The 13470-nt window shown below is 41.0% G+C and overlaps 1 protein-coding gene across 1 annotated transcript in view; it reads left to right on the top strand.

The window, feature by feature from the left end:
- The window catches only part of LOC106552928 (NAD(P) transhydrogenase, mitochondrial), a 55031-nt gene that overhangs the window by 16373 nt on the left and 25188 nt on the right, over positions 1–13470 (top strand). Inside the window, exons 5-11 of the mRNA XM_087704222.1 lie at positions 2308–2395; positions 2942–3030; positions 3491–3678; positions 4758–4891; positions 6831–7022; positions 7608–7761; positions 12463–12624. Coding sequence (XP_087560348.1) covers positions 2308–2395; positions 2942–3030; positions 3491–3678; positions 4758–4891; positions 6831–7022; positions 7608–7761; positions 12463–12624 — 1007 coding nt within the window. The remainder of the gene's footprint in view (positions 1–2307; positions 2396–2941; positions 3031–3490; positions 3679–4757; positions 4892–6830; positions 7023–7607; positions 7762–12462; positions 12625–13470) is intronic.

Below are 13470 nucleotides of genomic sequence, written 5' to 3'. Positions count from 1 at the left end.
CTGCTTCACAGTGTTTTACAGCGCTCTCTAAGAGGTTTACAGAGTTAGCCTATTGCCCCCCCCAACAATCTGGGTCCTCATTTTACCCACCTCGGAAGGTTGGAAGGCTGAATCAACCTTGAGCTGCTCAGGATCGAACTGCTGGCAGTTAGGCTGCATTCTAACCACTGTGCCACCTTGAGTCATATCATATTTACATATATCATATATCATATCATATCATATTCCAATATCCTTGAATAGTCAATGCAGTAAGACAATTTGTTTATCGACTCACTTAATACTAGATTGTAAAATTGGGTGCAATTCAGTCTTCCACCATCTTGTTTACCAATGGAAATTCTGGTCATAAATTTGAGGATTATCTGTATACAAAAAGAGCAATTCCCTTCTTAAATCATTGCTCCCCTTAGTCCTGTGTGCGACGAAGAAGAAAACATTATACTGATTTTCCAGAGATTGTTTATGTTGGATTTGTGATGCCTGGATATCTTGGGCTGTAAATTTTCTTTGTATGCTTTCAAGCATACCTTCCCTTCTTTGCTTCTAATCAAAAAGTTTGCTTATTGCTTAAAAACAAAATGAGATGTAATCATTTAGTTTTCTAATCCAAAACAAGTATCTTTCACTAATTCATAGCATCCAACATTTGGAGGGAGGGAGGAAGGAAGGAAGGAAGGAAGGAAGGAAAGGAGGGAGGGAGGGAGGGAGGCAGGCAGGCAGGCAGGCAGGCAGGCAGGCAGGCAGGCAGGCAGGCAGGCAGGCAGGCAGGCAGGCAGGCATCTAACATGAGCTGGTCTTGAATGCTTCCAAAATTCTGCGCAGACCTTTTAAGCCATAAAATGAATCCACTTCATGTTTCTCTTGGCACATCAAGATCCACCAACCAGAACAGAGCCAGGTACATAATAATGGCTCAAACAAACATTTAGAAAACAAAAATTAAGGAACGGGACGCTCAGCCTAAGAATGTAGGAATCAGCACCACAATTAAACAAAAAAATATTTTAACAGAAAAAAAAACCCTACTATGACGAACTGGGAGAAAAACATTCTCCCCAATGAGCACAATGTAATTTGAAAGGTGGACAAAACATTCACTCTGGTCAGGTTCCTGGATTAAAACATCCCACCTCCACTCTACTGTTATATACCATCTGCTAAATCCTAGCTATTTCTTTCTTAATTTTGATGTATTTATTACTTGACTGCCCTAATCATTTACAGTATTGCTTTATTATAAGCCATCCAGAGTTGCATGATTCCGAGGTGCGAATAAATTTAATAAATAAATAACTGAATAATTTTATTAAATTCATATGCTACTCATCTCACAGTTTGAGGCGACTCTGGGCGGCTTACAACATAAGAAATGTCTTTTGATTAAGCATTTATTAGGAAGTAATTGGTTTTCCCAGTTGCAATGTATGGCTGTGAAAGTTGGACCATAAGAAAGGCCAAGAAGAATTGAGGCCTTTCAACTATGGTGCTGGAGAAGACTCCTGCGAGTCCCTTGGACTGCAAGGTGATCAAACCAGTCAGTCCTAGAGGAGATCAACCCTGACTGCTCTTTAGAAGGCCAGATCTTGAAGATGAAACTCAAGTACTCTGGCCACCTAATGAGAAGGAAGGACTCACTGGAGAAGAGCCTAATACTGAGTAGGATTGCGGGCAAAAGAAGAAGGGGACAACAGAGAATAAGGTGGCTGGATGGAGCCACCAAAGCAGTCGGCGTGAGCTTAAATAGACTCCAGAGGATGGTAGAGGACAGGAAGGCCTAGTTGTCCATGGGGTCGCAATGGATCGGACATGACTTCATAACTAACAACAACAAGGAAGTAATAAGCAATGGTATAAACTGTTAAAGACATGATGATGATGATGATGATGATGATGATGATGAAGATGATGATGAAGATGATGATGAAGATGATGATGATGATGGTGATAACTTTGATATCCATATATGACTTCTCAGCTAATAGATAAAAGCATTTTTTTGTTTTACTGACAGATTATTTATTTGTTGGAGGTGTTTGATTGCCATGACTGATCTAAGCAGTTCTATATTTTTTTGGTCTATTAGACCAGTGGTCTTCAACCTTGGTAACTTTAAGACTTGTGGACTTCAACTCCCAGAGTTCCTCAGCCAGCAAAGCTGGCTGGGAGTTGAAGTCCACAGGTCTTAAAGTTGCCAAGGTTGGAGACCACTGTATTAGACAACTGAGTCTGTTGTTATTTATTTCAAATGCCTGCTATGTTAGCAATTCCAATGTTCTTCTCTTCCATCCTTTTTCTTTCTCCTAGGTACAAAGCCGTAGTTCTCGCAGCCAATCACTTTGGAAGGTTTTTTACTGGGCAAATCACTGCAGCAGGAAAAGTACCTCCTGCAAAGGTAGGGTTCATGGCATGGTTTTCTGAAGCACCATTACTATCTTTTGAAGCCATTTCAAAGAAAGCTTGAAGAAAGTTATTTCATCTCCCGAAGAAGAGAGTTTTTATAGTTTCCCTTCCCTCTTATCTATGTCTGTCTATTCCTTCCTTCCTTCCTTCCTTCCTTCCTTCCTTCCTTCCTTCCTTCCTTCCTTCCTTCCTTCCTTCCTTCTTCCCTTCTTTCTTATCTCTGTCTGTCTATTCCTTCCTTCCTTCCTTCCTTCCTTCCCTTTACTTCCCTCTTATCTCTATCTGTCTATTCCTTCCTTCTTCTCTTCCCTCTTATCTATGTCTGTCTGTCTATTCCTTCCTTCCTTCCTTCCTTCCTTCTTCCCTTCCCTCTTATCTCTGTCTGTCTGTCTATTCCCTCCTTCCTTTCTTTCCTCCCTCCCTCCCTTCTTCAATGTCACAAAGTGTATGATGCATTAATTAATAGAAAAGTTTTATTCTGGGCTGTTATAAATACATTAAGAAGCCCACTTGTGAGTTCCTTTCTTTTCCTTCCTAGATGCTGATCATTGGTGGCGGGGTGGCTGGCTTGGCTGCAGCTGGAGCAGCAAAATCGATGGGAGCCATTGTTAGAGGATTCGACACCCGGTAGAGTAACTCCAGTCCTCAGCTCTGCTTCTGTTGTAAAGAAAAACAGGATACAAATCCTAAGGAAATCAAAAGTATATTTTTTCTGCCCTCGTTAACTTGTTGCCTCGAATGAACCATCCAACTTTAATAGGGTTCCATCTAAGGTTGATTATGAATTTCAAATATGTGTCTACTTTAATACATATTAGTTTTACTTGCTCTTATTTGTATGTTGTGAGCCTTCCAGACAGTCCTTTGGGAAAAGGAACAGTGGGATATAAAGTAAAAGTAGCAATAATAATGCTAGCTGAAAACCAACAACCCATTTGCAAATTCAAGGAATTTTACAGAGCATATGCTGGCATGTTACACAAAGGTCAGATGCGATGCTTGGACTGAAAAGTAGTTATATGCTCTTGATCACTGCTCTGAAAAGCATCCAAGCTAGTGATTGCTGTGAAATTTTCCTTGCTTCCAGCCCTCCAGCTTTGGAGCAGTTCAAATCCCTCGGCGCAGAACCTTTAGAAATCAACGTTGCAGAAACGGGAGAAGGTGTTGGAGGTTACGCGAAGGAAATGTCGAAGGAGTTCATAGAGGCAGAAATGGCCCTCTTTGCTAAACAGTGCAAAGAGGTGGACATTGTTATTAGCACAGCTCTTATTCCAGGTACTGTACAATTTTATCACCGTTACAGATATTCCTTGACTTACAACCGCACTAAAAAATATGACTTATGACTATTTCCCCACAGTTAACAACTCTTGCACCATCCCCCATTGTCACATGATTAAAATTCAGATCCCTAGCAACTGGTTCATATTTATGACGGTCTTGTGATCCCATTTTGCGACCTTCTGAGAAGCAAAGTCAATGGGGAAGACAGTGTCAACTTGCAAAGCATCCCTGGCCTGCTCTCGAGTTGCCATAGGGAAGAGGGGATGGGAAATGGCAGCAAAATACAGATACATATTCCAGACTATCTCTTTCAGGGCTGTATCCTCTACAAGCCGTGAAATTGCCCCATTGGTGAATGTGATTGATGATACACCCTGGGGGGAGGGGGGGAAACAGGGTCATGATTGGGGACGTAAATTACATGGGGTCAGAGCTGGCTTCAGTTGAAAATGTGCCAACATGAAGCTTTTAATAAATAACTGGATTTCTTTTGAAGTTTGGCTAGAAGTTTGGCATCCGTTGGGACCCTGACAGACAGATTCATATAACAATCATATTACTAGGTTAACAGCAGCAGCGATTCGCTTAACAAAGGTGGCAGGAAAGATCATAAAATGAAGCAAAACTCACTTAACAAGTGTTTTACTTAGACAGCTTGGGCTCAATTGTGGTCGTAAGTTGAGAACTACCTGTACAGAGACCTTAGCAGTGTACGCTTCCAATAAGAAAGCCCAACATTTGGTTTCTTATTTTGTCATGAGTGTCAGGTAAGCCAAATCTTTTCTCCCCTGAGGACTCTGCAAATAGATAGAAAATGTAACGATTGTGTGGGTTTTATTTTCCTGATCTTGAGATAAACATCCTAAAGAGTTTTGGAGATTCAGCAGACAGTGGTGGTCTTACGGCGGGTCGCTATCTCAATGAATTGTAGAAATAGGTAGGAATTATTGAGCCTAAACTGACTCTTGCAAATATAATCCAGATAATCCTGATCTTATGTTGGCATCTATTCATGCTTTTTTTTTTTTTAAGTTCCCATCTTTCATTTCTGTTCTTGCCGTTTGCGACAGGGAAAAAAGCTCCAATCTTGATCACCAAGCCAATGGTGGAATCCATGAGAGATGGTTCCGTAATAGTAGATCTTGCCGCAGAGGCTGGCGGCAATGTGGAGACCATCCACCCTGGAGAACTTCATATACATAAGGTTTGCACAGGAGAGTCTGTTTCAAATATTTTGTCCCATTGACAGAGATATTATTTTGCTCTTCTCCAAGCCAGCAGAACGTAACACATAGACCTTCTTAGCTACACTAAGCATCTTAAGGTCTGGATTTTGAAAAAGATCAGACATGGGCTGAACCCACAGTGTTGTGGCCCGCCAGCAGCCAGCAGAACTGGTGGCAGACTCAGACAGTGAGGAGGTTGCGGGGGAACATGGGCCAGTCTTGGAGTCTGGGGAAGGCTCTGAGGAGTGCTCTGCGTCAGAGGCAGAGCTGGGGCCAGGGCCATCCAACAGTTATCAGTTGCCTTTGGAGTTGGAGATCAGTGGGGGAGAAGAATAGCTGGAACCTGTTCCTAATGTGCGCATGCGCAGAGCTGCCAGGAGAAGGGAACAGTTAAGGAACAAGGGCTGACTTGGGAGTAAAGGCACAGGGGGCCAGTGAATGGCCCTTCCCATAGGGTGTAAAGAGGAGCACAAGGGGAGTGGAGTTTTCAGGAGACAATTTGTTCATTTAATTAGTGTGAAGATTTGCTCGTGACTCTCAGAAACTCCTTGCCAAGTATTTTCTTGTACAGCATTGCGTTTGGAAGATATCGGCCTGGATAGGAAAAATTTGGAATTTGGAAAAAAAAATCACCCTTGAAAGACTGTTTGCTGGGACTTTGCTGGATGTGAATGAGAGGAATTCACATTAGCTTAATAAAAGGGGTTTTTGTCAGGACAAGGAGTCTGCTAATGAAATTATGCAGCTCCGAGGCAACAAAAACTATCTTGTCATAGCTTTATGATTTAAGATATTCCTAAAATCAGACATTTTGGCTTACTCAACAAACTATAGTTAAAAGAACTACGGCTGTCCTGGAAATCTATGGCCTTTACAGACGTTTTGTATATACAAACATTAGTGCAACTAAATCATGAAACTCTTCTGCACTACAGTGACCTAGTTACGGTTTAGTGCAGTGCCTGAATCTGATATGTATTTGAAGCTTTTCTCCTAAACCTCAAAATAAGTTGCTTTAACAGTGACACATACAGTTAACTGAATTTACAGTGCCTTTAAGGGGCATCATTTGCGATTGTAAAGTTCCCTCAGAACTTAGGGTTATAACTGAAGGCAGGAGAAGCAACAGATGGAAACCAATCAAGGAGAGAAGCAACCTAAAACTAAGGAGAAATTTCCTGACAATTAGAACACTTAATCAGTGGATTAATTGTTCTAATTGTCTGCCTCCAGAAGTTGTGGGATCTCCAACACTGGAGATTTTAAAGAAAAATTGGGCAACCATTTGTCTGAAGTGGTGTACAGTTTCCTACTGAGTAGCGGGTTGTACTACAAGACCTCCAAGGTCCCTTCTGTTATTCTGTAAAGCTCAAGGTTTAATTTGTTCAAACAATTGCAAAGTAATATTATTCCTTCCTTCCTTCTCTCCCACCCCCAAGCAAAAACTTTGTTGAACAAAATAGCGCGACACCAGGTTATCTAACCCCCTCCCTTTACTTTTCAGAGTTTAATTGGAGTGCAGTGAATCTGGGAAGCACAATGTGTAACCATGAGAGCATCAGATGTCCAAAGAGGTGTTTTCAGGCTTTTAAAGTGTGTTTTGATTTCTTAACTCTTGAAATAAGCTCCATATGGTCATGGAACTGCTTCCCCCAGAGGCCTCCCGGCTTGCTCTGCCTTTGGCTCGAAGTCAAAAAGAAAAGCTCCCCCCCCCCACTTCAAGAGTAAGAGCAAGCTGTTCATGCAAAAAGTAAAAAGTAGTTTTGCCTTAACTGGCAAAATAAAGTGTCAGCAGAGATCTGATTTACCATCAGTTATGAAGGATTTATCAAGTCAAAACACCTAAAAGTCTTAACAAGGCAATACACGAAAAAGATGTTTTTAAGGGTCTTCTTTATTGCTTTTTCCAACCCTCAGGGCGTGGTGCACATTGGTTATACAGACTTGCCAAGCCGAATGGCTACCCAGGCCAGTAGCCTTTACTCAAACAACATCTTGAAGTTATTAAAAGCTATTTCCCCCAGCAAGGAATACTTTTACTTTGAGCCAAAAGATGATTTTGATTATGGGACGATTGATCATGTCATAAGAGGGACTATGGTCATGAAGGTGAGTTATTGTTATTTTTCCCCCCTCTCCTAAAATTCCTTAATGAATGGTTTAACAGAGACATGCAAAACATCGTAATAGAAGACAGAATCAGGATCTTTTAAGAGAAATTGCAGTTGATTCTTGACTTCCGTCTGGAAATTAGCTTTGCAACTGACATCGAAACGTAGAGTTTTGGTTTCTTCCACTGGAACATCAGGCTTTCTTCCAATCTTCTGTGCACCCAGACTATATTTTAGCCCGGTCACAAACCTTTGCAAATTAATAGTTTACCCATTATCTGCACACTGGTTTTCCCTCCTATTCAAAAACAATGAAGTGACAAGAACGATCAGTTGAAATCAAGCAACATATAGAAGATTAATCGTAAAGACATACAAAGATTAATTGTAAAGATCAGCTGATGGTAGTAGAGATCAGAACCAAGTTCTTTGAGTCAGCAAAGGAATACATTTGGGATACATTTTTAGATTTTGACCCATCGAGACTCAATCTGTCCACATTGCTCTTCTAACAGCCTCGCAATAAGATTTGTGACTTTACATGGGTTAATTTGAAGGATTCATCCTAATGTCTCTGCTACAGGAAGGAAGAACGATCTTTCCAGCACCTTTACCTAAAACTTTACCACCTGCTGCCCCAGTTAAGCAGAAGTCTGTTCAAGAACTAGAAGCAGAAAAACAAGCAGCCCTTTCACCCTTTAGAAAAACAATGACCTCAGCTGGAGTATATACAACAGGTATTTCTAAATGTAAAATTCATATATTCTCTCTCTCTTTCTTTCTCTCTCTCTCTCCCTCCCTCCCTCCCTCTTCTCTCTAAAGTATGAATTCCTCTTTCAAAGTTCATTGTGATATGCATTAAGAGATTTGCTAATACAGGTAGTCCTCGACCTACAACAGTTCATTTAATGATCTTTCAAAGTTCGACGACACTGAAAAATTTGACTTATGACTGTTTTTCTCAATTAAGAACTTTGCATGATCATGTGATCAGAATTCAGATGCTTGGCAACTGGTTCATATTTATGACTGTTGCTGTGTGCCAAGCCGAGGTGGCGTAGTGGTTAAATGCAGCACTGCAGACTACTTCAGCTGACTGCAGTTCTGCAGTTCGGCTGTTCAAATCTCACCGGCTCAAGGTTGACTCAGCCTTCCATCCTTCCGAGGTGGGTAAAATGAGGACCCGAATTGTTGGGGGCAATGACTCTGTGAACCGCTTAGAGAGGGCTGAAAGCCCTATGAAGCAGTATATAAGTCTAACTGCTATTGCTATTGCTATGTGATCCCTTTTTGTGACCTTCTGACAAGCAAAGTCAATAGGGAAGCCATATTCACTTAACAACCAAGTTACTAACTTATCAACTGCAGTGCTTCACTTAACAAGTATGGCAAGAAAGGTTCTATAATGGGGCAAGACTCGCTTAACAAATGTCTCACTTAACAACAAAAAGTTTAGTTGAGAAAGTCCATTGTGGTCGTAAGTTGAGGACTACCTGTACAATCTGTGGGAAATGACCAGGCTGAGCCTGAGGGAGGGGTCAAACACGTCATCACTCTTGAGTCTCTTTGCACCCACAAGAGATCTAAGTTTAGCCCACCTTGAGTTCCATTGACCTTATCTACAACCAAATTGCTTTGACCATTAGTAGTTCACATTTTTGTAGAAAAGCATCAGCGTACAATAAACTCATATTTATTTGAGCTGCCTGGACTCCTGATTTCCTGCACTTGACAGAGTCATAGTTAAAGAATGAGAAATCATCTCAACGGTCCATTAAAAAATATCTGCTACATTGCTGCTACTATACTTTAGCCAAGGAGCCCATCCCAGATAGAACTGATAGTTGACTGTGATTAAAACATGAGGGGGCGTGGTATGCTGTTTTCCATTCCCAGCCGTGTTGGCTCAGTTTACTAATCTTAAAACAGTAAGAAAGGATATTAGGTGGGACAAGTGAATAGGCAAAATCAAATGACAAACTGTCAGTTATCATTATCAAACTGTCAGTTAGCAATGAAAGTTAGATTGGAGGCTAAAACATATAAAGAACGGTTGCTGCAACTGAGTATGTCTAGTCTGATTAAAAGAAGGACTAGGGGTGATATGATAGCAGTGTTCCAATATCTCAGGGGCTGCCCCAAAGAAGAAGGAGTCAAGCTATTCTCCAAAGCACCCGAGGGCAGGACAAGAAGCAATGGGAGGAAACTAATCAAGGAGAGAAGCAACTTAGAACTGAGGAGAAATTTCCTGACAGTTAGAACAATTAATTAGCGGAACAACTTGCCTCCAGAAGTTGTAAATGCTCCAACACTGAAGATGTTGGATAATCATTTGTCTGAAGTGGTGTAGGATTTCCTGCCTAAGCAGAGGGTTGGACTAGAAGACCTCCAAGGTCCCTTCCAACTCTGTCATTCTATTCTATTATTATCTCCTTGTAGGAATTGATTCTTCCTAAATGTGAATGAAAGTTTTTATCATCTCGTTTTCCTTGGTGCTTCATACCAGATCTTAGGAAAACTGACAGAAGAATCTTTTTATATGCAATTAACTTATGGATATCCCTCTAAAATACAGCGATGACTTTTAGTTCTATCGTCCATTTTGGTTGGCCAGGTTCCTAGGATTACGTTTAAAATAAGGTTATGTAAATACAGAGAATTCAATTGCATGCAACTCTATAAATATTTTACGAACGTTTGCTTGAAACTCCTTTGAAGTAAGATTGTGTGGGACTACAGTTTTAATAGCATTTCAGGCTGATGACTAAGAATGGAAATTCTGCATTTAGAGAAAATGCAACTGATGCTTGGTTGGGTTGGACAGAGAACCCTTGAACAATAATTCCTTCTATCATGTCTCACCTTAGGGTCATGCTACATGGAAATCAGCCTTGCAGTTTCTAAAAAGTGTTCTCAACCAAGGCGCCTATTTTTCTACTTTTTGACACCAAAGTCAGGGATGGGCTTCAAAAATTTTAGCAACGGGTTCTCTGCCCAGTTGGTGGGTGGGCATGGCCATGGTGAGAGTGGCCTAGTTGCCCTCCTGCACCACAGCCAGGAGAGGCATTTTTGCCTTCCCCAGGCTCCAGAGGCTTTCCTCAAGTCTCTGGGAGGGCGAAAACTGCCTCCCCTGGGCTTTAAAGGTCTTCCAGAAGGCATGTTTTCCCCCCTCCCTGAACATCCGTGTGCGTCCTGCACTGACTCACATCCAGCCAGCCAGGGGTAGGATTTGGAGGTTCTCCAAAATGTCTATAACTTTAGCTATGGGTTCTCCCGAACCCAGGCAAACCCGTAGCAGCCCACCCTGACCAAAGTTTAGGTTTTATTTCAATTTTCTCATAAGGATAGTCTTCAACTGATGTGATTATTGGATGGAAGTGATACAGGAGGCTAGTTCCAATTCTGCTGATTTCTGTGACAGATCTTTCCAGTCTCCATAGCTAACCAACGCCTCTTAATCAGATAAATAACCTTTGGAGGCTATTATAATATCTTTGGAATGAATGAAAGTGGGAAAAAGAGAAATCGCTACTCATTTGAAGAGAGTGTAACGAAAGACAGGACATTCACTCACCCCCATGGGCCCCTAGTTAAGAAGCGCAAGAACACCATAGTGCATCTTGAAATTTCATTGAAATTCTCTCTCTTGGGGAATATCTATATATCTATATCTATATCTATATCTATATCTATATCTATCATCTATCTATCATCTATCTGTCTGTCTGTCTGTCTGTCTGTCTGTCTGTCTATCTATATGTTGTATTTGTGCTGATAAATAAATAAAGTGATATATATATCCCTTTATACACACACACACACACACACACACACACACACACACACACACACACACATATCAGCTTCAGGGAATGAGGGAGTGGACAGCCAAATGCTTCAGTGGAAGCTGTAAAAGGTATTATTCCAACCATATGTTTGAGCACAGTTCTGGTACATTCTTTTCTGAGAACGGGAAAGAAAATCCTGTTTTAAGAGCGGAGTGGTCATGCTTTCAGAATGTTGAAAATTCCTGCCGATTAAGCTATGGAAAAGCAAAAACTTAACGATACTTGGCAAAAGGCTTGTATAGTATCTATCTATACAATTTAAGTTGATTTACTAGGCTATAATTAGATAGATAACTATAATTATCTCTATCTGTCTGTCTGTCTCTTTATTTATCTATCTATCTTCTCTTATCTCTCTCTTATCTCTCTCTCTCTTTCTCTCTTTCTCTCTCTCTCTATCTTCATAAGTTGGTTTTGCAGAACAAAGATATGGTCATTTAATTATCCATATTTTATCCTGTACATATTTATTTGTTTTTATTTATTTATTTAGTTATTAAATGTTTATGCTGCCCATCTCTTCTACAAGGTCACCCTCCATCTCGCCTGCGCTTTGGCATACAATTAAAATGTTAAGTGTTTTTCTTGGTATTGAATTGATTTACATGTAGAATTTCCTTAGCATTCATGGATTATGAGTCCAAGCGGTCAGTTGTATATGTGAATAGTCCAGGATAAAGGAGTAGGGAAAGGAAAGACAACACTGGCTTTAATTTAAATGAATGGGACACCGCTAATTTGCACAATTCCCATGCGGTTATTGTGTGTGTCGATCAATTCAGTTATTCTCTTTGGAGAAGCACAAAGATTCACACCTCCAAATTTGCAAATCTTTTACAATTAAAAGGGAAAAAATCTGTTTGGTTCACAAGATTAAGTTCGTATCATGTCAAAGAATAATACAGGGCAGTCAACCCCAGGCTGATTCTGGAATTCTGGGAGCTGAAGTCCACAGGTCATAAAGTCATAGTTGCCCACACCTTCTCCAGATGTTGGACTACAGGTCTATAGCAGCTGGAAAACCCAAGCATTATAGTGAAATGCATCTGGAAGTTGCCTCTTTGGAGAAGGCTGCTCTATAGAGGACCCGGAGAAGGTAACTACAGCTTGTTCTCATTGGATGTTGTTGAAATCCCTGTGTGGTCTCTGCCTCCTTTAACATTTTTCAGATGCTACAATAGAAGCCTTCTCCTCTAAAGCGAGTAACAAAATCAATGGGAACATTGGAGCGGTTTTTCATTTTGTAATTCTTGGGACATTGTCCCTTGAAGGATTGTTCAAACAACATTTTTGACATGTCTAAAATGTTATTTCTTGGCATTTCCACATCCGGAGGCCAAAGCATTCTGGCACAGACAACTTGGCAAAGTGAATTTTAACCAGACAAGTCAGCATTTGAGGGGAGGGGGGGAAGGAATGCGAATTGCATCCATAAAGTCTTCATATCCTTGCTTCCAATGTCTTGTTTTATTGAGAAGGTTAACACCCCAGAACCCAAAACAGAGTTGGACCTTTAACCAGGGGCATCTTTTTTTGGGTGGGGGGAGGAATGCTTTCGTAAGTATCCTAAATGCTTGTTGTTTTCTTTAGGTCTGACATCAGTTTTAGGGCTGGGCCTCATCTCCCCGAATTCTGCCTTTACCCAAATGGTGACAACTTTTGGTCTCGCTGGAATTGTGGGCTACCACACCGTTTGGGGTGTTACACCTGCTCTTCATTCACCTCTGATGTCAGTGACCAATGCAATTTCTGGTATGTCCAACCTTTGCTTTACTGATTTTTTTGTTTTAATACTTGATGCAACAATGATCCTAGAGGACTTTTGACAATAAAATGAAAACAGAGTTCCTTTTCCCTTCAAGATCTCTCTGTCAGACCTGGAAGCCCTCTTTTACATTGGGCCTACAGGCCTGCCACAATTTCTACTGTGGGAAAATGGGAGCGGAGATTATATGGAGTACAGGTGATATATAGTCTAAATAACATTCCTTTCTCAGAGAGTCACGGACATCTTGCCCTGCAGCTGTGATGGTGTGACTGGGAGGCATCTCCAGTTTTGGATGGTGCCAGATTTGGCCATGGAATGGACATGTGGGTGCTGGCCAGGGACGTGAACTTTCTTTTGGGTGGGGAAAACCTGGAAGCTTTCAGATTTGGGTTTTCCCAGATGTGCCAATATGACATCTCTTAGCAAATGGAACTTTGAGGAAACTCAAGCTTCTGAGTCTTCTTTCTTTGGGGGTGTTACTTGGAACCCTGACATTAGCCCGAATCACACTATCAGCCAAGAAAGGCCACTTATCCCTATCTTTCTTCTTGAACTTGGCAATTTTCTAGCTGCAGTGACTTCTCTGCAGTTGAACGTCTCTTATCTGTAGGTTGCTTGAAGTAGCCCTTATGTTCCAACATCAATATGTTTCTTTACATTACCAAGTCTTTGAAGGACATTTAAGGGAATTTTAGGATTGAGTTTGCTTCATTCTTGTTCATGTTGTTGATAAAGATTCTGATGATTGTTTTTCTATCCATGTTGTCTCATGCAATCCCACCGTGATTTTAGTGATTGGGAAAAAAAAACCAGCTACAATTTACCATAAC

Source organism: Thamnophis sirtalis, unplaced genomic scaffold (assembly GCF_051295495.1).
Source record: "Thamnophis sirtalis isolate CommonGarterSnake01/CBP01778 unplaced genomic scaffold, rThaSir2_p1.2 scaffold_2, whole genome shotgun sequence".
NCBI lineage: Eukaryota > Metazoa > Chordata > Lepidosauria > Squamata > Natricidae > Thamnophis > Thamnophis sirtalis.
This window is presented reverse-complemented; position numbering and strand designations above follow the sequence as displayed.